We start from the raw sequence: 24,843 nt of genomic DNA, 5'->3' as shown, positions 1-24,843 counted from the left end.
CGTGAAACTGACTGTAAGGCCTGCCCTTGATTTGAAGACCCCTCCCTTGACTGGTCACAAAACTCTGATGCGAGATCACCCAAAGGGGCTCAGGGAGGACCGTGAGGACTCCACCGGCACACGGTGTGGCCACTCGGTTGGAAGCGCTTTGCGTGTTATAAAGCTCCTTCGGCCTCAACTTCTCTGAGCCCCTCAAAGACGACAACACTTCGGCTTCATAAAATACTGTAAAACTACATTTAAATAATCACTTCATCCAACCTCTCGGGAAACGTGGTTAATATCCTTCCCACCCAAACCACCGCCCGGCGTGAGACCGACCCGTCTGCGACAGTCAGAGGACACACGACGGGCCTAAAGCGACAGCCAGCGTCACCGACGCATCGTCCCCAAGTCTGAAACGACTGTCCGTGCTGCTCACAAGAGACCGAGACCCTCCAGGACGAGCTCTCGGGTGCCCTGTGCCCACTTGCACCCATGTTGCTTCGTACGACAAGCCTCTGCCGGGGACCCGAAGGACTCCTGCAGAACTGGAGCCAGCAGCAGGGAACCCCAGGGCCCCACCCCGCTGCCCCGTCCAGGCCAGCCGCCTCACACAGGGCGACAGACCCACAGCCTCTCGTGGCCAGCCGGCCAGGCGACAGGAGAGGCGTGCTTGTTTCTGTGACTTTTCTAGGATGTTTTTGGAACTAATCAACACCAAACTCGCCGCTTCTGGCCTTTACGGCTTCAATTATATTTTCCACCATTTCTAGTTAGGAAAGGCTTTCCCGTGAGGGATTAATTCCGTGAACTACATAGGTTCTCCAAGATTTCTGTGTGTGTTTGGCACGCAAGGCAGAAACACATGTTCTTGAACGGAACGTTTTTATTAGAAGTGAAGCGACACAGTGTGTGCACTGTACGTGAGGTTGGGACCGTTCTCCCCGGCGTGGCAAGCCAGCAAAAGCGGACCGCGGCCTCCCGAAACACAACATTCTGCTACTGCTACACGGGAAAGCATCACACGCACACCTACTGCGCGCACACCTTCTGCACACACACACCTACTGGTGCGCACACACACACACCTACTGTGTATACACCTGCACACCTACTGTGTGCCCACCTTCACACACATCTGCTATGCACCTTTTGCACACACACCTGCACCTACCCCAAATACAATCAACACATACACACTTCTCCTCACCCACTCCACAAAAAGTTATGCCACGTAAAATGTTGAATACTTCCCATCTCTTCTCCAGCGGGGTTGAGAAGGCCTCGTCTCGCAGAAAAAATTCTGAAGGCTACGGAAATTTACTTCTCAAGTATAAGGAGGAATACGCACGCCAACAAAGCCAAGAGAGGTGCAGAGTTTGAAGAGCGTCCGCCTGCCGCTGGATGTCGGTAAAGTTACGTCACAAATACGCAGTGAGAGGAGCCCAGGCTACTGACGCGCTTCACTTTCGTATAAAGGAAGTGTGTGTGTGGTGTGTTCGTCATCGCAGAGAACACAGAATTCTCCAGGTGTGCAAGGGAACTGAGGCCGGTCAGCTTATACACGTCTATAAACGCTTTCACGCGCATCTGAGAACGTTAACTACAACTATTAGAAAAACAAAACCCGGTATCCCGACACGCAGTTGACATGGCGCTAACCCGTTCTGTGATGCGTGGTCTAAGCAACGTGACCAAAGGCCAAGCCTTTAAATCTTCCCCACGTGGCTGAAGATCTCCCACGTGTAGAGACGTAACTGACCCAGGTCTGAATGTCTCAACACATAGGATATTGCCTAGCAACAGACTTTTGGGTCCAAAGGGAGTATTTCAATCTTCCTAAATCCGAACCTGCTGGATCCGAATCCTAAGCTGTACGTGCAGCTTGCCTCAGGAAGCGACACCGCGCAGCTCCACAGCTCTGCCCCGCGCCCAAGCGCCCACCCAACGCACACATAACCAGGAACGGCCCCCGTGCGTCTGCCCCTTACTTTCCGCATACGTTTCCACAGCTCAAATCGTCTCGGCCCCAACAGAAGTTCGAAGAGCTGTCGCTTCAGCAGGGCCAGAAAGGGCAGAGAGGGCACAGTAGAGGGCACAGATGAGAACACAGCTCAAGAAAATCAACAATCGCACGAGAGCGCGTGGAGGTGGAGGGGACGGGAGTCGTGTCGCCCTGGTGGTGCTCACGGTGTTCTGGAGAACGGGGCCAGGATGGGGCTCCAGGAGCCACGAGAGCCACCCCTGGCCCCCCTCCCTGCACAGGGCAGGAGGGGCCGGGGTCTCCTACCCTGTGTGTGAGGCACGCGTTACCACTCACCCAGCTCCTGAGTGCAATCTCATCTCCTCACTAGGCATGCTGCGAGAGAGGCTCTGATACAGGAGAAAACACGCGTCCAGCTCCAGAAAGGGTGCCTGAGTCACTGCAGGCAGACGGCTCGCTCCTTATGGAGCTCTGGATGGCAAGGCACGGCCAGCTTTCTAAAGGTGACCTGCATATGATGGGGAACCTTCCTATGGTACATTCAAGGTCAAAGTGATCACTAACTTCTGGTTCTTGGTTGTGTGTTGGTCTTTAATAACAACTTAGTATTAACTACAAGCAACGAGGCACCAGTGCCCTCTCAGGAATGGGTGCCTGTCCTTGGGTGCTGAAGAACCCAGTAAGCAGAGAGGAGCCACAGACGTGGTGCTCCAAGAAGAATCTGAGATCAGCGAGCAGTGGTGGCCAATTACCCACCAACACGCTCCTTCTCCGGCATTATTTCTAGTCACATGAATACATGTTGAGGCCTTTGCTTTTTCTTAAACTCCCAAAGAAACAAGATGAGTAAAATAAAAAAAGTGTCTCGGAAACAAACATAAAGTTAAAAGCTATTATTTTTTAGGGTTGCTGGGTGGCTGTCGGTTAAGCATCAGACCTCAGGTCAGTCTCACAGCTCGTGGGTTTGGGCCCCATGTCGGGCTCTATGCTGACAGCTCAGAGCCTGGAGCCTGCTTCAGATTCTGTGTCTCCCCCTCTCTCTGCCCCCTCTCTGCTCGCACTCTCTCTCAAAAAAAATTTTTTTATGTTTATTTTTGACAGAGGGAGACAGAGCATGAGTGGGGGAGGGGCAGAGAGAGGGAGACACAGAATCCAAGGCAGGCTCCAGGCTCCGAGCCATCGGCACAGAGCCAGACATGGGGCTCGAACTCACGGACTATGAGATCATGACCTGAGCCGAAGTCGGACGCGCAACCGACTGAGTCACTCAGGCAACCCCCCCAAAAGTTTCTTTAATCTAAATTTTTTTTAACGCAGAGAAAAAAATTTAAGACTATCTCAACAGCTGAATAACTGTTCCACAACGTATAATTACAAAAATACACTCAACTTTTATCATCAGCCAAGCTGCCCCAACAAAGCACACCTTCACAAATCACACAAACTTTCTCAGTGTGGATTTACGCCACATGAGTGGGCTTCTGTCTGCCCGAGGTCATGACACTGGTGTTGACAGACTAACCCCCAACCCATCAGCCTAAATAGGCAGGGTCATTTCTGGGGGCGGCAGCGTGTTGCGTGATTCACCCCATAAACGTCTCCACAGAAACATTCAGGTGCTCATAACTCAGTGCTGCCCCCGCAGCCCACACTTCCCACAGGCCTACTGTGCACGTGGGCAGGGTCCCTCCCTGTTACAACATGGGCCCCGCCTTTAAGGGGCCCAGAGTCCAGCCACACTGGGCACGGAATGGATGCCGAGAGACGCCGTGACCCTCTTTGCAGGCGACCTCACAGCTTATCCTTCCCAGCCCACGATCACGGCACAGACGTTCCACACCACCCGCCAAGGAAAGCAGGGTCAATGGCCTCAGTCCTCAAACGCTGATGACTTCTCCTCTCGGAACCCTGCCAGCAGGCCGTGGGGCCCGAGCCGCCAGCCAGGGGCCAGGCCAGCTCCGGCCCCAGGAGCACACCCTCAATAGGGCGCCCTCCTCAGACTCCAGGACCCCAGGGATGCTACCTGGTGCAGAACCCAGCGAAGCCAGAGTCACGAAGGTAACGACCAGCCGTGGTCGTCGGCCCTGAGGTCTGAGGCCGTTTGTTGTAGAGCAAGAGGTGACTGAATCAAGAGTGACGGTTCAACTCCTCGCACGGGGACGTCCTCCTGCCTACGCTTCTACTCTCAGGTTTTCGGCACCCGCACCCAGCGTCGAATAGTTTAAAATACAATAGATGCACACATGCACGCAGTCACCCAGACGTATGGATTTCTGCTTATTTGTACTTTCAGGCAACTGAATCACGACTCACTCCTGACTGGTTCTAATTCTGGCAGATTTAGACCAAGACTCTCCTGTAACTGCCGTGCCAATGCCAGTTAAAGTCTGCGATTTGTAGGAATACAAGCACCTGCCTGTCCAACCATCATCCGCACTTCCATGACCAAGTGAGATGAACCACTGACTCTGTTCCACTGGCAACTTAAAATTCTCAAGCAATCGTCACCAAGTACATGTCTCAAAAGCGGTACGTATACTAACTGAAAAGCACCCTGCCTACATTTAACTGCCTTTATCCCAGTTGACTCTGCCTTAATTATCCGAGGAAACCCAAGAGACAAGATTTACATCCTTGTTAACAACGTAACCGAAATGCTTGGCGGGCAAGGGACCCCATTGTTCTCCTAAAGAATGTTCTCAATTTGAGCAGAATTACAATATGCTCTAATTGAAACAACACATGTCCTATGCCTGATGTAATCTAACCTCCCAAGAAAACAATTAACTTCAGAGAAGTTAAGAGGGGAAAATAAAGCATTTTCGGTTTAGCAACATAATGAGTCACAGGCGATGTCCAGTCTTGGTATGAAGTCACATGGCGGGAAGCTTGACGACTCGAGTGAGCGAGCGACCTCAGAGCACGCCCACCTCTGCTATGGCACCCAAGCCGGCCGGCCTCCCACTCTGCGCCCAACACCCACAGCAGAGGGGGGTCCGCCACGCGGGCTCCTATTCCTACAACACCACCATCTGTCCTGCTTGCCACGGGCATTCACACCTGACACTTTCAAATCACGACTCGTTTTGCAGAAACAAATCCGACACTGACAACATTTTCAGAACAAACGCCCTGTCTTCGGCCGCTTCTTCCCTGCACTACTCAAACTGAACCTCTCTGCACGGAGTCTGTACTCCCACGTCTAATTCTACGACCGCACTGCAATCTCTTAAACTGGGTACAGTTTTTTAGTTGTCCTTCCAGCTGATTGGAAAAGCTGGAAAATTACCGTGAGTTGACCCAGGCTTCAATCACATAAAATCAATCAGAACCAAAGCACGTACCTCCGGCTACCTAAACCCTGAGCACCCGAATATTCCCGACAAAGACTCGGCAACGGTTTTATCCGACATTCACCATTCAAATTTAAAAACGGTTGGAACAAATTCAGAGCGCCAAGTGTTTGTGATGTGTGTGATTTCTGAGGTGGGGGCGAGCCACGATCACATCTGGGCCCGGCCACAGGTACCGCCCGTCAGCCCCCCTCAAGTCCCAGGTTCCCTTCTGCTAGCATCTGGGGGCACTACTCACTGGGGTCAAAGTCAGACGGCATCTTTACACTTATTTAAAACCTGTACATAGTCCTAGCCATATAAAGAGAAAGCAGAATTCACCCTCAACGCTTCGGTCTATTACTGTGAAGGGCACAATACACCAGCATTAGGTCCACAAGGCACCACGTACTCAGGACGCTGGTGCCCGAAAGCTGTGAACCGAGCGTAAGTCCTCTGTGGACGTAACACAGATCTGAGAGTGTTTTATCTGGGAAGGTGGGAGTCTGGGACGGGCTGGAAGGCGCCTTCACTGTTCCCACTTGGGATCTCAGACCAGAAAGCCCCACGCACTGGAGTCTTCCGTCCAGGACAAGCTCAGGAAGAGCCGGGACCTGAACCGTGAACGTGTCTCGCTAGGGCCAAACTCTGACTCGCAGCCGCAGGGGGGCTTATCGTGGGGCTCTGACGACGGGTGACAGGACAGAGGGCGCACACCACAGCTTCTACCAGGCTCCACAACGCACAGACGACGTCCCCGCACAGAACCGGGTCTGCCTGTCCCGCAGGCGAGGTGGTGTGAGGGCACGGCCGGACGGAGCAACCCCAGGCAGGCTCTGGGTGTCCTCACCACCCCTCCTCCAACAGGAACTTGGCCTGTTTTTCACCCCCCCGTACTCAAAAAAGCTCTCCCAGAAGACGACAGGTAATCAAGCACCTTCTTGAGCTCCCCTATCGAGCTTAGGGTCCCCGGAATCCAAGGTTGAACACCGACCTGTCGTACTTCATGGGGACTGTTTGTGGCAGGCCCCACTTGTGAGGCTCGCATTCAACCCTGAAAAGTTTCAAGTCCACATCTACGAGGCAACTTGGGACGTCTGCCTCAAAGTCAGAAAGCCAAACAACACTCTTGGCCACAGGCCCCTCTGCTTCCCGGAAGGTCTGCTCACGGGAAGGGCAGCGGTGTGGAAAGGGAACGTCCCTTCTCAAGATCAGCATCTTCCTCCTGAGTCCCGAGCCCGCACGGCCTCGCCCTGCCCCAGACAAGAGCCGGCATCACGAGGAGCGGGACAAAACAGGCTGACACAGCTCTGGAGGTAACGAGGCTCCTAGACGATGAAATGCAGACAGCCATGCGACAAAAGTCTGCAATTTACTGTCTGTGCCAGTACAAGTTACGGCGAAAGGACAGACACCGAGGCACAATCTTCTTAGAATTTAAGAGTGACTCCTAAAACGTTTTCAACCGCATCATTCTTAACTAATGCACAAAACCGGGCCAAACTCGAATCCTGTGTTACTCATCTGAAAGTATTTTTTCAAATGTCTCGCCAAGGTTAAAACGTCCACACAACGTTACAAGCCCCTCCCATGCATGGAGGGGCAAGGCCGACAAAGCGGGAGTTCGGCCCGAGCCGGACACCATGCCGTGGCCGCTGTGACCGGCCTACGTGCTCCAGGGCCGTCTCGTTAACGCCTGCCGGGCTCAGCTTCCTGGGGCAGGGACAGAAGCAAGGCTCGCTGACGCTCGTAAAAAAGGCTGCCTTGACCGAGAGGTTCACTCTACAAGGGACTCAGCTGCTAAAGACGGGCCTGGGGGTTTTCTCGGCCACTTCCTCCCCAGCTCCTGTGTCGGCAGCACCGTGGTCTCCACCTAGGATTTTCGGTCACACAAACACAGTGCCTCGTGCCACCTCACCTGCTACTTGCCGAGGGTTCCCTGAGAGGACCAAACCCTGTGCGGCATTTCCGTAACAAACAATTTTTATTCGTTTTGAACAGCTAAATTTCTAAGTTAAACTGCTTTTCACTGATCAGGTTCAGCTACTCCTTCTTTAAAAGGCTCATTCATGGCATTAATATTAACAAGAAACAGAGCATCTCCTAATTAATGCTTAAGTACACAGCTTTCCGAATAATGTCTCTCTCTTTCTCTCTCTCATATACACACGACAAAACTGACAAAATGACAGGCTGTTCTCTGCCAGAACTGCCCTCTTCTCCTAGACAGCGCCACAGGGCCGACCCGGGGTGGGGGGTGCCCCACAACCACCAGTTTTCTCCGACCAAGAGCAAGTAGGAGATTCAGGCACATTACGTCCAGAAGGAGCTGCGGGACAGAGGCCCCCTGTCGCTGGCAGAGGCCGGCCTGACCCCCACAGCCGCTCTCAGCAGGGCCTTCCGGCACAGACCAGCTGCGACTGCCCCTCCAGGACAGGGCTGCCCCTCTCCCAGACCCCGCCCTGCTTCCTCGGCAGGAGGAGCTCTTCCACGCCCCTCCCCGGGAGCCCCCAGTCGCGCGTGAGCAGCAAAAGGCCTAGAGACCCAGCGACAGGGGCAGCCAGGTGACACGGCACTGGAGGTGGAGGCTCCTGGACGATGAAAGGCAACTCCCGACTCCTTCAGGAAGATTTCATTTTAACGCTCAAGTACCAAGAGTATCCCAATTTTCCTGATGTACATGAGGTGGCTTCAGAAGTATGCTGAAAAAGAGTTTGGAGTTCAAGTGTTCATAATCGTTTTTCTTAAGCTTAACTGAGACTCTAAAAAAAAAAAGCATAAGCTTTCTATGCGCTGCTTTATCTAATTATCTTTTATCAAAACATGAAAAGAAAGATGTGTTAATGTTCACAACGTAAATGCTATGTAATCATAAATGTTTTAAAAATTACTTAATGACAACATCTTAGAACTTTAGATCTTAGAACTTAGAACTCAGAACATCTTAGGTCTTAAAGTGACATCAGTGGTCATTGATTCTGGTCCTGTTCAAACTGCGGTCACAAAGTCGAGTTAATGTGTCCCATCACAACCAATCTTCACAAAAGATTAAAAAAAAAAACAAAACAGAACAGGACAGAATAAAAAGCGTGAAAGCAATCAGCACGCAGTGAGGCCACTATCATTTTGCGAGCCCGCTCCGACCGTGCGTGCGCACGAGGGAGAGGTGCGAGAGCCACGGTGCAGAACCACGTTCTCACCGTGGACACGGGCACGTGGCCCACGGGCCGGCATCTGCTCCACCACGTGCCCTGGCCGTCCACCCGCCGCAGTGAGCGAGGAAGGACGGGCCCGACGAGCGGGAAGGACCCGGAGCAGAGGCCCAGCGCGGGTGGGCACGACCACCGCAACAAGGGCACCTCCCCGAGGCGGCCCGGGTCCGCCTGCATAAGCACGTCTCTCCGTGAAAAAGCTCCCAGGACCTGAGAAAGGCCATCGTTTCTCTTTTAGAACGCGTCCCAGTCGTCTCCTCCACCCCACCGCAGACGGCAACCCTAGGGCTCTTAATCCTTGAGAACTGTTTTCCCTTTTCAGAATCTTCTGAAAATCCACACGGAATTAAAACTCCTCCCGTCATACCCACCGCTAACTCGGGAAACCGAAATCCCTTAAGCACGAGATCACTTCACGTGACTCACACTTTTATCCGTGCTTCGTCCACACATCCAGCTGGCATCCTGTGAATCGCTACGGGGCAGGACTGGCTCCGGCCTCCTCCTGAGAATTCCACATTTCTCTGCTCCCGATCTGATCTGCTACACGAGGCCCACCCTCTCAAACAAATGCCACGGTTCCGAGTACCACGCGGGCACTCCCGGCGCTTCCCCGTTCCAAGTTCACGGCTCTCCGTTCCCCCAGCAGGAGAGGTTAGCCCCGAAGCGCTCACTGAGCCAGGAACAGTACAAGAAGTCACCTGCACCCCCACGGGCCCTGTGCTCAGACTGGGGACGACACACATCAGCACGGCAGGAACCGGCCCCACCAAGTGCCTCTCTGAACACCAGGGAGCACCGGAAACAGGGCCACAAGAGCCGAGGCTCCTCCATCGCGCTCCCAGAAGGCGCCCTCGCCCGGAGGCTGTGACCAGTATTAACGACTGCATTTTAATTTCAACCCCAACGAACCTGGCCATCTAGCTTCCCCCCAAAATAGATCAGGAAGGATTAGGAAGTGGTCTTTGCACGTAGCCAGGAACAGCCGGGAAGAGAACAGGAAACGTGAACATGCCACCTGGCCCGGGGCCGCCTGGAACCTGCTCTCGGCCGTGACCGTCCCCCGGAATGCGGCTTCCAAGTAAACCTGTGGTTCTCCGCCGGGCTGCAAGTCAGCTGTCCTTCCTCTGACCCTTCTCTCCCACACTTGGGGGACGACACAAGCGCCCTAAGCCCGTGTCTCTAAAGCGCCAGGCGCACTCTCACGTGACCCCGCAGCCACATGAGGGCTGAAGCCCAGGGGGCCCCACACAGGATGGGACTGGGATCTCGCCCCGTGTAGCCCGACGAGCACAGACGGGGCGGGGGCGGCACTGGCAGACCCGCAGCCCGGGGCCGTGCGAACGCAGGGCAGCCGACCCGACAGGCCACGACAAAGGTGCCAGCCCTCGCTCTGGACGTGGCCTCTCGGGCCCACCGGCGGCAGCAAAGCACAGCACACGTGTCCCTCCGTCCCATCCACGAAACCAAGGACAACCACGGCCCCACAGGAGCAGGATGGGGAGGGGCTCGGCGGTCCCGGTCGGGAAGCAAGTGGAACGAGAGGGCCCGGTGGCATGGGCTCTGGCCCCTGACTGACTCTCGGCTGCTCTGGAAAGATCTGGGGCGTTGCTGCATAATGATTCCCAGTGACAGACAGAACTACCGAGTAAGAAGCGAACACGAAGCTAATGAGACCGGCGGTGGGTCTGTGAACTCCAAAACAACAAGAACACGTGACTTTCTTCGGGGGGCTTCTGGAATTGAGGGAGGCTCTTCTCTTTGCAGAGCAGAGATGGCCTTTCAACACCTCTGCTGCCTACAACCGGAATCGGTCTAGTGCGGTCGATCTTCAGTAAACCAAACGCCAACGCCCGTGCCAGGCCGGGAAAAGGCTCCATTGCGCGGAAACTGGGGAGGCCACGTCTGGAGGGGAAGGAGCCACCGCGCCCCGGCACTGTCCTCCTGCGGGCGGGGGAGGCCGGTGCACAGAGACAGAGCCGACGGGCCGTGGGGGCGAGGGCGGGAGAGTGAACCACGGGCGCTCCCGCCTGCGACACGGCCACACTTCTAGGTCACCCTGTCAGCGACCTCGAGGTGAGCGGAGGCTTCTTCTGTGTCTTGTGAAACAACATTCTCTGTTCAAGTTTTTGGGGAAGTTACAAAACGAAGCGGTCACAAGCAGGGTAACTCAGTACGAACAAGAACAGGCCAAATGATAAAATAACAAAAAGGAATTTCCACAAACGGAAAACAAGAAAGGAGCAGCTGGCGGGTTTGAAAGAAAAAGGCAGCTCTGCACGAACGCACACGGCTCACCTCGCCCCTCGCGTGAACACACACGCTGCGTACCTCAATCAGAGAGCAGAGTCTCCTTCAGAAAAGAACAAAGGTGACGGACCCTGAAACTCCTCCGGCCGCCACCAGTGCTGCCCCTGCCTGCCCCCGAGGTGTGTGTGCAATCGGAGGCCCACGAACACGACGGACAGTGAGAATCAGGCCGAGGTGGGAAGGCAGCATGAGATTCCACAGGCAAACAGAATCGGATGGTTCACAGACCATTATGTGTGACACGGACGGCGATCAGGTTGGCAGCTGTGGGGACGTGGCAGGGCGCTGGCGAAGAAGCAGGGAGCTAAGAAGCAGGGAGGGTGCCCGACGGTCGTACGCAGGGGAAGAACGGCTGCTCGCGGAGGACAGGCCCGGGCGCGACGGCCGACTCCGGTGAGGCAGCACTCGGTAACTGTGCACAAAACTCTCCGGTCTGCGGACTCTTCCGAGAGGGGCTCTTCTGACGGCCACCACAGGAGCCCTTCCTGAGCCGAAAGCAGCACCTGCCGTCTCGTCCACAGAGGCTGGGCTCTCTGCTCTCACGGGGTGTTGGGGACGTGCGCTCTACAATCATACACACCGGCACGGTACTCACGCGATACAAAAACCTGATTATTTCTCAAAAATCCCGAGTGGAATGCTGCTCAGGAATAGAGACGGGAACGAGGAGGATGTCAAATGTAACATACTTTCTTTTCTCACGAATTATAAAGTTCAGCAACGTTTTCATTAGGATGAAATTTCACTCCCAGTATAAACACAAACCACGAAGTGGTCAAAACCAGAGATAAACCACACATGACGACCCGTCCTCTCCCACCCAGACAGGACATCTCGTGCCCGACCGAGAGAAACATGCGGCACAAACCTGCTGAGAACCGACCTGTACGGGCCCGACCGGCGACCTTACCCCCGAGACACGGCTCAGAGGCAACAACTGGGGACCGTTCGGTAACCCTGCACTGCTTCGGCTTTTTGGCGCTTCAAGACTCTGAGGAAAACCTCACGCGCAGGTTTCAAGACGAAACCGAAAACCGAGGCACTCCGATCTAAACGAGTGACTGAACTTAAGGTCTGCGCACTTCTCCCCAGGCGTTCGGAGGGTTTCAGATGAAACCCGGGGGGTGCCGCCGTCCTCCCGCTTCTGATTCCAGGGACACACGTCCTCATGCCCCAGGCACGGCAGACACCGGGCCGTCGCCACTGACAACGGGAACGCACACAGGTGTTTCGGAAGGGGAGAACACGGCTGGTTTCGAGAACAGCAAGTACCATCTCGACACGAATCGAGCTCGAGGTTTGTGGCTCGTAAGTCACGTTTCAAAGAAAAGGAAGATTCTTCAGACTCTCTCCCGTAATTATTCAAAGGTTATAAAGGTCTCTTTAATACAAATTCTTCAAAAGGACGTGAAAATATCCATCCCCAAATCCACCAGGAATTTAGACTCGATCTAGAAAGCAAATCACACCCTCAAACCCTCACAGCAGGAGCACTCTCCTTCGTAAAGACAATTTGTATCAGGTGCTCAGTGACTGTGCAGTTACGCTTTCGTCACAGATACTTGGGAAGGTGGTGACTGGCGTTTGGCAGTAACACACAAGAACAAAACCGAGCTCGTTCTAACACACAGCGACTGCACGAACCCAGCATCCGCAACATTCGTGGAAATTAACAACGATAAACAGCCGGTGAGGTTCCATCTACAAACAGCTACATAAAATCCCACAAAGAACCAAATGCAGCCCAGAGCCCCACTGCCACGGGTCCACATCCTTCAGGACGTCTGCGGCCAGCAAGGGTAAAGCCGGCACTTCCCCAAAGTTAACGCTGCACCACCCTCTCACTCCCGGGCCGGCCCCGCGGCAGCGCGAGGTCTGGTGACCCGCACGGCAAGCGGGCAGTAAGTGACGGCAGATGCACACTCACCTGCCCGTCCTGTCCCACGTGGTGGATCTGGAGATTGCCCTGCAGAATGGGTGGAAAAAGGAGAAGTCAAGGACCGGAACAACTTCCAGACACGAGGAGACAGGGGCAGGAGCGCCCCGTGCCACATGTGAATGGCCAGCAAAACCACCAACATCAGTTCTACAAAAGTTCAGCCCCTTGTAGCGATAAAAACTCCACAACAAAATATCTTAAAACTGAATTTACAGACACTTTTTCCTCTTTTCAGAAGAAAAACTGTGAAAAACGTCGTGCTCACCTCCCCCCATCCTGACCCCAAATGAAAATGTCATTTTTTCCCCGAACATTTCATTCTGAAACAACTCTGATGACAAGAACCAACAGCAGCACAGAGAGGTCCCGCGTTCTCCTCATCCAGCGTCCCTGACGGGGACACAGGAAGACACAGGACAAAACACAACCGACCAGACGCAGGCCCACTGGCGTCTCACCAGGTGGAAATGCACTGTCATTTCTTTGGGGAAAAAATGATTGGTTTAGGTCTGGTAGGCTCATCCGTCACTGTCCTCACAGATACCTTCATTGGGACAAAATATTTAATTGTTAAAGGAACAAGCCAAGGCTTTACCGTGATAAAGCTAATCACATACTCTAACTTATTACGAGGTAACCATTAGTGGCAGCAGCAATGTCTTCTAATTCCTGGCACTCAATTCCTAACAGAAACAGAAAATGCGGGATCGCATGAACAACAGGGAGGCGTTTATGAAATCTAAAAGGGCAAAGTTGATCAAAAAACTGAAATCCAAGCAGCAGTCTAATGATTTTGTAGCAACAAGAGTATTAAAACAAATCTGTATGGATTTTCCTTCTGGAGGCTACGAGCAAATTAAGCACCCTGCACAGTGGAGGATCCTGCCAGACGTCTCAGGCCGCTGGCTGGGCCTCGGCACCTCTGAAACGGAGCTTCCCCACCCCCCCAAGAGAACACCCCGCCCGCGGCCTCCTGCAACCCGTGTCCGCTCTCCTTTCCTTTCCCACCCAGTACGGGCTTCCTCCTTTGCTTCCCTGCCCGCCCACCGGTCAGCAAACGGACCGTGCTCCTGCGTGAGGCCCGCTTCTCACGGGACCAAGCAAGCACCCCTTCAGCGGCATATCCCTATTTGCCCCTCAGAACCTCTGCGCCTCTTCCCTTGGCACACGGCCTGCTCACAAGGCTTGGATGTGTGCAGCCCGTGGCCTCCAGGTGAAAGCACCTCCCTCCTGACACATCCCGAGACCCTCTCCCCACGGTCCCTCCCCTCCAGCACAATCGCCTCCTAAGGAAGCAGGAGTCAGGTGGCCACGGCTGCACGTGCGTGTCATCCGGGGACCCCCACCCATCTCCCGCCATGGAAGGAGCCCGTGGGCCCTGGGCAGCTCTGAAGGCGGCCACTCACCTCGCTGTCTTGCGTGATCTGCACCTGCTCGCCCTGTGGCACCTGTGCGATGTGGAGGTGGCCCTGTGGGATCCACAACAAGAGAACACACCAAGGAGCATCAGAAGGAAATCAAGGCCACAGCAAGCAAGACGCGCTTTCTGGAACTTTTGTTTTCGGTTACCTGCCGGCAACCCAGGACAACTAAATCCTGAATAGTACAATATACGCATAGTATAAGCTTATCAAATAGCCTCCTGAATTTAAACTGTCAGAATGTGACACGTACAGAACATTTTATGGCTAACTCTTAATGGGGCCTGGAGAAATCTGTCAAGTCTTTAACTGCTACCCAACAGGCAAAGTTAAGAATGTGAGGGTCATTTGGAAAAGAAGGGAAACAGAAGTTTCCCACAAAATTAGACTAACTTTTTTTTTTTTTTTTAATGTTTGTTTATTTTTGAGAGAGACAGAGCATGAGCAGGGGAGGGGCAGAGACAGGGGGAGACACAGAATCCAAAGCAGCTCGGGGCTCTGAGCTGTCAGCGTAGAGACTGATGTGGGCCTCAAACCCACAAACCGCAGGATCAGAGCCAAAGTCAGACGCTTAACTGACTGAGCCACTTAGGTTTGTAGACACAGGCAGATAAACGATTCCCATAAATGCCAACATGGCTCAACACCACTGCAGGAGTTTCTCTTGCTTTCATTTTACTGCGTGTAAACTGTTTTGAAGTTATTCTGGAGTTCTTTCAAGAACCTCCTTACTACAAAGGTAAGAATTAACCGCCTTTGTGATTGTCACCTAAACAAAGAATTCACTATTTCTATTCACCATCTGTAACTGCTATCTATCTCATCTGCAAGATGAAGAACCACCCCCCCCCCCCCCCAACACACACAAAAACGCTCATTAGCACTTTCCGGAAGCCGGCCCTTTTCCAGGCAGCATGCTGAGTGCAACGTCACACTGAGGCCACCCTGAGCTTTCCAGGAGAAAGCCTGGTCACGCAGCTGGGTGTGACTGGACGGCCAACAGGACCCCGGGGGCATGAAAACGTCCCGCTCCCTGGTGACGCTCCCGCCCTCCTGCTCCCGCCCTCCTGCTCTCCCCAGCCGTAGGGGCCAGCATGAGTCTGGAGGAATTTCTACCTGGGCCAGACCACACAAGGAGGGCTGAGGCAGGGGTGTGGCTCACTGCTAAGCCAACTGCCCACACGAGTCTAAGATACAGCCAGGCATCCAAAGGAAGTGCTATGCGATCCCTGAGGCCACTCACTAGCTCTTTCCACTGACCCCAGGAGGAAATTTTCTTCCCTCAGGAAAAGGGTGCCCCTGTTTCCGAACTGAGAAGACTGTCTATGATGCATCGACAGCGCCTCCCAGGATGACAGGTAAGGGCAGGGACGGTCCAATGGCCTGACCCCCAGAGCTGACGGCGGCCACGGGGGCAGCACGCGCAGGGGAGCCACGAGGGGACACCGACAAGGACACACCCCCTCGGGAACCGCCCTCATTTATGAGATGCAGAGCCGACACCCCGAACCACTTCTTTAGACTGGCGCTCTGACCTCACCCCAAGCTACCACGGCACGACCCGGAAACGCAGGGGAAGCCGGGGCCCGCCCTCCCCACCGGCCACGCCCCCACCCTGCCTGCCCTGGCCCCGGTGGAGGCAGACTAGCGAGAAGGGCACATACTACTTGGACCTGTCCGTCCTCTCCGATCTGGTGGATCTGGACCTGCTGGGCGTTGGCCAGGGCGTAGTGCAGGGCCTGTGGCGGAGGCTGCGGCATCTCGCTGGCGGGGGGCGGCGTGCTCATCACGGTCTCTGCAGGCAAGTACAGGGGGCCTCAGCAACCAGCGGGGGACAGGCCAGCCGTGGGCACGCCTCTGGGCTTCCCTCCCTCCCCAGCACCACCTTCCCCCAAAGAGGAAAGGAAACCCCTCCTTCCTGGACAGCAGTGGGCAGGTCCCAGTGAAGGGGCCACGGCATCCTGTAGAGTCATGAGTTGTCAGTGCTGGGGATCGAGGTTTCTGACCGGGGGACAGGAGTCCGGGGAAGGACTATTCTGACAGAGGAGTCTCATCTGCTTGTTTAAACGAGTTGCTCAGGATTCGTCAGCAGAAGTGAAACAGAAGCACAGAGTTGGGGTTACACCCTGCTTCTCACCAGTACGGGATCGGTATTTGTTCACGGACAATTAAGCCCACCATGGAAAAAACTCTCCATCCTCTTGTTTAAAGATGCGTTTCCAATAAACCTTCACTTCTTTTGTTTAATCCCAAACGAGACCTTTGTGTTGACATGTTGTGTATTAATATTAGTTGTAATGATACCTCAATAGAAGATTCTCAAATGCTCAAAAAATTAAAGGCTCAGAAAAAACGTTTTGATTTTGTGCATACAATTTTTCCGCACAGAATTATGGTGGACGGACAGTAAGAAAACGTAAACACAACAGGATGAGACTCAGCGAGATGTGGACTGTTAACACAAAGGAGAAAAAAGAAAGATGAAAGATGAGTATATTTTTCTTCTATTCCATGGGCGTTAAATTGACACAGTATATACATTCCACTTCATAACATTTTAATATTTTTTTAATGTTTATTTTTGAGAGAGAGAGAATGAGAGCATGAGTGGGGGAGGGGCAGAGAGAGAGGGAGACACAGAACCCCAAGCAGGCTCCAGGCTCTGAGCTGTCAGCACAGAGCCCCATGCAGGCCTCAACCCCATGAACTGAACCATGAGATCATGACCTGACACGAAGTCAGACACTCAACCGACTGACCCACCCAGGCGCCCCTCGCTGCATACATTTTAAAAACTAACATAACGGTGTTAAAATGTTAATACTTGCGTTATGTCAGAAATTACATCCTTCTCAATGATTTCAAAGTATAATGAAAAGCTTCAGGTATCAACGTTTTAAAATGTCGACTTAAAAATACGTAGGGAGGAATATACACTTTCCAACCTCTTAAAGAGGGTACGTGACCAAAACACTTAGAGTCCACTCTGCAGGTTAGTCGTAACTACTTAACTAAATAGATGCTCAAATAATTCCTGCTCTAGTGTCAATAAACATCAGCTGATCGTGCCAGTTCTCAACGGGTTCAGAGATCCAAGAAGAATTAGAACCCCAAGGTTCTAAAGTAACTGCAGAAAACAGGACATATGGGTAGCAAGTAAACGCTTTTCAAACCTAAGACTCAAATTCTTGAATCTGCCAATTAATCAACAGCTCCCTATAATTATACAAAGGAAAGAGTGTGCAACAGAAAGGCAGGCCGCTCCAAGAGCCCCCACACCCCCGCTCCCCTCTTTGTCCAGAGGAGAGACCGCTGCACCCACAGATGGGCAGGCAGTGGACTGTTACGAGCTGGTTCTGTGCAGCTCTAAAATATTGGGCGCTGCGCAGACACCCTCCTGAGGCCTTCAACTCACTGATGAGGCCCGCAGGGAGCGCGCCGGGCTGCAGGTTAAACCGTGAAATGCAGCCACCTTTAACTTAAGCACTTACAAAAGTTTCCACGGTGTTGCCAGGTGGGACGGTACAAGACAAATGTTTTAATAAATTGGTGTTTTATGAATTCACTGACACTAGGGAGTGTATGGTTTGTGTTCAAATGGGCAGTACTGATTCACCTTTAAATAAACTAGCCTCGGCTCAGAATTTCCTTTAATAGTATTTATTTGGAAATTCCTTTTTTATCTGGTAATTCCAAAATAAGTAAGACAAACCCTGCTGGAATGACTACCAATTCCGAATTAAGTCAGGAATCCTGGCTTAACTGCATTTTCCCGGATGATTTCTGTCACCAGAATAGCCTTCAGTCTCAGATCTGCTTTGTGAAGCTGAGAGCGTACAAACAGAGCAAGGAGAACCTGCCAGAGTCCCGTTAGCTAATCACCGACTTGGTTTTCTCTAATTTTAGTCAAGCATGCAGTACAATAAAATGGCAAACAATTACATCAACAGGAACTTCCAAAGCAACGGACGTTTTTAAAAGCGCGTTAAGAGAAAAACACGCTCTGGGTCTCTCTCGAGAATTCGATTCCAGGCGCGCGGCAGGCAGCTCTGGCCGCCGGCGGGCCGCACGGGAAGGGCCGGCTGCGGGGCGCGAGCAGGAGCCGGGGACGGGCTACAGCGGCTCAGGGCGCCTCCTCGACCCACCCCAGGCGCGCGGGCCTCGGGAAAGGAACCGTGCGTGCTCGTCTCCTTCCCGAGACTTGTTAAGAGCTCCTCCTCCTCCTCCTCCTCCTCCTCCTCCTCCTCCTCCTCCCTGCGCACCACCGGGGGCTGGCAGCAGCCTTCTCACGCGGGAACGGGAACGACACCCGCTTCCGGGAAGGGCAAGACGAGGGCAGCCCTGCCCGCTCCCCGTGCCAGTGCGCTGCGCTCCCGAGAGAGGAGCCGCCGCCCAGGCCACGCGAGGGGCTACTGTTGTTCTTCCAAAGCCACCGGTGTCGGCGGGCGGCCGGGGTTTCCCAGACACCGTCTATTCCCGACAGGGCGTCCTGAGACGCTGGGCTCACGCCCCGCGTGCCAAGCCCGCCCAGGGCACTCGGGAAGTAAAGACAAGCTCGCACGGCGGCCACTCACCGCCCACGAGAAGCCGCCAACGCCCGAGAGTTACTCAAACCCAAAGCATCTTAGAAGAAATGCTGACAGGCTTAGTAAACAAAAAAACAATCGAAGAAACTCCTGTCCCGGTAAACACAACCACTATCGTTTAGTTGAAAGCAACACTACTGACTGGAAGGGAGATGAAAAATCCCAAGTAAGCATGAAACAAGCCGGAACGCCACCACCACACAGCAGGAATCACACCTGAGCAGGAGGCTAAGACCCCCGAGTCTCCGATCGGGGGGTCGGAAGCAGAGTCGGGGTCCCCCAGCACACCCGCCCGGCCACTCACCGGACTCGACACCTTCCACCCTCAAACATGGTGCCGGCCGGCCCGAGGGCACCCCCGCTGCCTGTCAGAAACTCGCGGCTCCGGGCCGCTGCCCGGGGGTCCTGAAACGGGGCCGCGCCGTCTCCACAGAGAAAGCCTCATCTTGCCCTTCCTCCTCGCTCCTTCGGGACAGACACTGAGCGCTAGCCACGGGCCAGCTCCGTGCTAGCCCCTCGGACCCCAGGGAGAGGGCGGCCGATCCCGGGCCCGCCTGAAACCTACCTCCCTGAGTGTATGGCGTCCACGCCCGCCCGCCGGAGACCCACGAAGGCGGGCGACCTCTTCAGGGGGCCACCGCTTCAGCACATCGTACGGTCGCTACCTCCCTCAGTTCCCCAAACAGGATTGCTCGTTGTGAGAGACGGGCCTAGATCCCTGGCTGGAAGGTCCCTCGATACTGCCGCTCAGAGAACCACGGCTTGGGGGCACGACGTGTGTGGCCGCCCCTCGTCGTCAGGGATTGCTCGCAAGTCGCTACCGAGACGAGAGGCGAGCCACATCCCGAGGTCTGCTTCAGAAAGGCAAGACCCCGCAAGGATGCCGGGCCACCGGGTCTGTCGCCACAGTGCCGCGGAACGAGAATCCGGCTGACCCTGCCCGCGCTGCCCTGGGGTCCTGACCCCGGCCCCGATCGGGGCTCCGGTTCTACGAGCCGAGGCCAAGGGAGACGTTGTGGAGATTTTTTTAAAAAGCTTTTAAAAAAGCAACACCGAAGTCCCAGTGGCGTTCCTGGTGAACCTTCTGCTTCGGAAAAGCCAGTCGGAGCTCCAACGATGCCCGAAGGGAAAATCTGGAATGTCCCCTTGCTCTTTTGGGGAAGTCTAACTCAGAGCGGCAGCGATGAGCACGACGACCCGGGCTGACCCCCACCTCGTCCGCACCCCCCACGCAGACACCAGCAAGGACAAGAAGCCAGCGGCGCGCTCAGTATTCTGGCGGAGGGAGGACAGGACACGGCGCTCGCCGCCAGACCCGGCCCCGTCCTGCCGCTCAGGGAACCCCACGCAGCACCCACGGCGGTCCCGAGATAACTCACCTGCAGGGCGCGCACGGAGCCGGGCTCCCCGTCGCCGCGCTGAGGGGTGCCGTGGGTGGCGCTGGCCCGCTCCCCCCGAGCCCCCCAGGGCGCGGCACTCGGGACTCCGAACGGAGCGTACCTGAAGCGCCGTACGAAGACGAGGACGGCGTTCTCCTCGAGAAGCTCTTGACGGCCAGGCTCTGGCCTCGCTGTTTTCGCCGCCAGGCTGTCCGACATTTGGAGTCGATGCTCTGTTTGATTCGATACCAGTCAGACTCCGTGATCCCAAATTTATAGAAAAGGTGACCTGAAAGCACACACCCCGTGTTAAAGGACGGCGAGACGAAGGCCACTCCTCACGTCCCGGCCGTGTGCGAGCCACACGAACACGGGACAGCGACACGTGGCCGGGGGCTGAGAGCCTCACCAGCAGGGACCCGTGACGTCACACATTCACGCGCTGACCGGTCCACGAGGCGGCCGGCTGGGTGCCGGGCCCCACGGGCCTCCAGCACGCCCGCGCTCAACCACGTCCACTCACACTCCACACACGGCACTCAGGGGCCTGAAGGTCGAGGTTAAAACCGAAGCCCACGACGCCACTGGAGCTGTGTCCGCAAGCACCAGCTCCCCTCCGCCCGCGCCTCCGGGCCTGCGGCCGTCCCCCTCCCCCCCGATCTCGGCTCGGACTCGACCTCAGCAGCCCTGCCCGGAACCAGCCGGTTGGACCCGGAGTCCCTCCCACCCGCACCCTGTCCGGCTGACACCTAGAGGACGGACACATTTACAGTGTGTGCTGTGCCGAGAGCCCAGACCGCCCGGGCACACGGCAGATGCCCCGGCCCTGGTGGACTAAATGCGGTCACGATCCACCCGAAGACACTCTTCCGTCGCTGCCCGAGTCCGAGGCCGGCTTCTGTGACTCGCTGTGCCCTCCCTCTGCGCCCGGTCAGGATGAAAACGCCCCGCGGGCACATCATTCTTTATTCCCGAGAGCCCGCAGCCCCGCGGAATGGCATGCCCTCCCCCGCTCCCCGAGGCACATGCGGCCTTGCCCTGGTTCCTCTGGGCCCGGCGGCGCATCTTACTGACGCCCACACTCGTCAACCACTTACACCACAGAGCACTCTCAGAACGTGACTGAACGGCACCGGAGTCCTCCCTCCCCCACAAGGAAACGGGGGATCAGGCAGGCCACTGAGGCGCAGGGGGCCAACAGAGACCTTCACTGGACACTTGGCCTCTTCTCTGCCGAGACAACAGGAAGTCAGTCACCACCATGGGAACCACAAGAAACGCTCTTCGACTGGATGACCTCTACTCGAGCGGCTCGCGGAACTTCGCCGACTCACAGGAAAACACGTGGATGAAATTCAAAACTTTCATAATAAAAAGACGGAGCTGAAAAACTTCCTGTTTTGACTGCTAGGAAGGCCGCGTTTACACTGTCCGCGGAGAGCGTGACGGCCGCCTGATCCCTAAGACCTCCTCCTGCCGAGACAATCGCAACAAAGGGAGTGCTCGTTTTCCTAAATTCACAGAAGCATCAAGTTTCTTTTCTCTCGGAAAGATGCGTCTTGATTTCACGAGCATGTGCTTACGACCTCCGACTCTAAATACGACAACCAAAATTTCCGTCATCTAGATGAAAAGGCCTTGGGTTGAGGACACACAGGATTTACAGGGTCCGAAAGGAAAATAATCCAAGGAACTTCCAGCTGCATTTTGCAAGCCTCGTGCACAGAAGGAAATACACAAATGAGGCCCAACTCCTTGCTTGCTGATTTCCAGGTCCCCTCTAAAATAGCCACAAATCATCGATCAATATTTACTGAGTGGTTGCCACGTGCCCCACGATGGCTTTAAGTTCAAGGGATTGACTCGGAACGTTCTGGGCTGGTTACCAACTTTGATGTCACGGCAGAGCCGAGGACAGCGGTGCCGAGAGAGGGGAAACGGCAACCCAGCGCCGTCAGAACGCCCTTCCAGGGACGCGCTTCGGTAAGAGGACCTAAATAAACCCCACCCTCCTGTCCCCACACCGGCACAGGCAGGGAGAAGCCTCCCGAATGCTGCTAGGAACTAGTGACGTCGCCTGAAATTTTAAATACTTGGTAACAGACACGAACGTACACGACACACATGAATGTGTGACGTTAACATTTAGGTTCCACTTTGTAAAAACCAACTTACCAGTTCAAAGCCTGGCTTACACCCTTTGAAGAAAAAGCATACGTCTGTACAGTTACACAGCAGCCGTTTTTAAATTGTCCGGAGACCTCGCTGCGTATTCCTGCCAACAGCACGTCCGGCAGCACCCACCCCGCGGCCGCCAGCAACGCCGTCGGGTCAGCAGCACAGCCGGCTCCCCGCGGAGAGCACCGGGCGCAGGGGGAAGGTGCGCCCCAAGGTGCCCACACGCAGGCTTCGGCTCTGCCCCGAGGGGGCCCGCGGAGGTGTCGGGGTGCAGCCTCAGACCGCTCTGTGCTGCCTGGAAATGCGGCTTTCTCCGACTTTCCCGAAAGCGCCCCTGTCTTTTCGGACAGCACGGAGCACCGCAGCTTAACGAACGCACGGCGGAAGAGACGTCTCATGATGAGTGACAAAGAGGTTACTCTGAGAGGCGCCTGGGTGCGTCAGGTGGTTAAGTGTCGACTCCTGGTTTCGGCTCAGGTCACGACCTCACAGTTTGTGACACCGAGCCCCACGGTGGGCTCTGTGCTGACAGTTTGGAACCTGCTTGGGATTCTCTCTCACCCTCTCTCTGACCCTCCCTAGTGGGAGCTTTCTCTCTCTCTCTCTCTCTCTCTCTCCCCACACCCCCACAAATAAACACCTTTCACGTGTGATGGTCACAAGAAAAACGCACAAAATTAGACAGTCAACAAGCTAGCTTCAGAGCCTGTAGAATTGTCGGGAGTGAGAGGCTAACATCCAGGCCTCCCGGCACCCAGCCGGGTGGAGGAGAAATGGCCACATAACCCCCAGGAGCACCTCCCTGCCTTACACAGCACCCGAGGCCCCACCCACGGACACACAGGAGACCTCGGACAAAAGTGAGCAGCGACCCTGTGCAGGAGACGCGGCCACCTCCAGGCAGCTTCCGGTGCCTTCCCCAGCACATGGGGTCCCCAGGCAGCTGTGGGGCTTCATCTCCTCCGGAAGACAAGCCACTTGTCCCCTCACTGTCTTGGGGGAGAGTGCTCAGCAGGCAAACCCTCTCAGCCGCCCCCCAAAATACGGTCCCTCTGAGCCTGCTTCTGCTGCTTCCCCGGCAAGCTGTCTGCTCACCCCCTCCCTCCCAAAGAGCTGAAGCTCCGTCACCATTAAGCGCCTTCCCACATCCCGGAACGCCCATCCCGACACTGGTGGTTCAAATCATGAAACCACACTCCAGCTCTCCAACAATGAGCCCCACATAGAGCTGAGACGCACTGTGGGAAAAAGAAACAGAGCTGGCGATCTCACGTCCTCGGTGGGTGGCATGGGGCTCATCAGCCACAGAGGAATGAAAACCACTATCACTGCTCACATAACCTCAAGTTCGAGGGGAAAGAACAGAAGACTGCGTGCCAGAAGTTTATTTCTTAGAATTGGTCTTGACTTGACAGCGACTGACCTAGAAAAACAACAGAAATCTTTAGCCCCCGAGTGAGGAGGACTGGTCACCGCGCCTCCCCACAGACCGTGTGTTGTCCAGTGTCCAGGCCGCAGAGCCGGGTGAGCCCCGCTCCCCAGGCAGTGATGGCCCCGACTGAGGAGAAGCAAGAAAGGGAGGCTGAGGGCCTCCCCAAGGCCCTGTGTCCGGGCGACCTGTGAGCCAGGGCCCCGACTGTTCACCTTCTCACCTGTGCTCACCAAACCTGCCCCCCTCCGCACTCCCTCTGGCGCCTCGGCGCTACCAAACACAAGTGCCGGGCACCCCCACAGAAGCCGCGTAAGGCACCGCGTTCGAGTATCAAGCTCCGGAGAACCCGAGCCCTGTGCCCCGTGAAGTGTCCTCCGAAATCCACGTCCTTCCCAGAACCTCAGAACGTGACCTCCCTTGGAAAGAAGGCCGGCGCAGGTGTGCTGGGATCCCACGGGACTGGTGTCCGGACAAGGAGAGGAGAGGAGCACGTCCGCAGGGAGGACACGAGCAGTGACAGGAGCCGTGCTGTCACACGCTGCCAGCCGGCTCCAGAATCGCAGGCTTACGGCCTCCGGGGCGGAGAGAAGGGGGACTCCCTGCTGCTCTGAGCCCCCAGCGCACGGTGCTCTGTGACTCTGTGACGCCGCCCCGGGACACCCCGAGCGCACCAGGGGACCTCAGCTCGCGCAGGTGGGCGCCAACCAGCTTCTGCGTCACGGCCGCGCGGTCACGAAACACCGCCCTCTACGGGCGCAGCTGCTGGGACGGACCGGGGGGCCGCCATCCTCTGTGAACACAGGGCTCTGGCGTGTGCCAAGTGGAGCTCAGACCACCTCCCGAGGGCTCGGGGGCCCCACGGGACCTCACCTCCACACCAGCAGGCTTCGCGATACCTTCAGAGGTCTGCGACTGTCCACCCGACGGGTGCTTTCGTCGCGTTTCTAGCAGCTCACGCGGGCGAGCGACTTGCTCCACATTACCGTCCAGGAGAGGCTCGGTGGTTCGCTGGGATGAACCGTAAGAACGAAAGCCGTATTTGCAAATCGAGGGGGAGAAGGCAACGGCTGGCGTTCTTAGCTGAGAGC

At 55.5% G+C, this 24,843-nt stretch overlaps 1 protein-coding gene across 5 annotated transcripts in view; it reads right to left on the bottom strand.

Moving 5' to 3' along the window:
• Window positions 1-24,843, bottom strand: part of BANP (BTG3 associated nuclear protein) — a 113,057-nt gene that overhangs the window by 16,578 nt on the left and 71,636 nt on the right. For 3 of the 5 annotated variants that reach the window (XM_049622641.1, XM_049622643.1, XM_049622644.1), the window contains 4 exons: window positions 20,267-20,434; window positions 15,845-15,975; window positions 14,166-14,237; window positions 12,748-12,786 (listed from right to left, as the gene is read on the bottom strand). In XM_049622641.1, coding sequence (XP_049478598.1) covers window positions 12,748-12,786; window positions 14,166-14,237; window positions 15,845-15,975; window positions 20,267-20,434 — 410 coding nt within the window. The remainder of the gene's footprint in view (window positions 1-12,747; window positions 12,787-14,165; window positions 14,238-15,844; window positions 15,976-20,266; window positions 20,435-24,843) is intronic. The other 2 variants (XM_049622642.1, XM_049622645.1) reach the window with 1 other exon arrangement.

This window comes from Panthera uncia (genome assembly GCF_023721935.1).
Source record: "Panthera uncia isolate 11264 chromosome E2 unlocalized genomic scaffold, Puncia_PCG_1.0 HiC_scaffold_20, whole genome shotgun sequence".
Classification (NCBI taxonomy): domain Eukaryota; kingdom Metazoa; phylum Chordata; class Mammalia; order Carnivora; family Felidae; genus Panthera; species Panthera uncia.
This window is presented reverse-complemented; position numbering and strand designations above follow the sequence as displayed.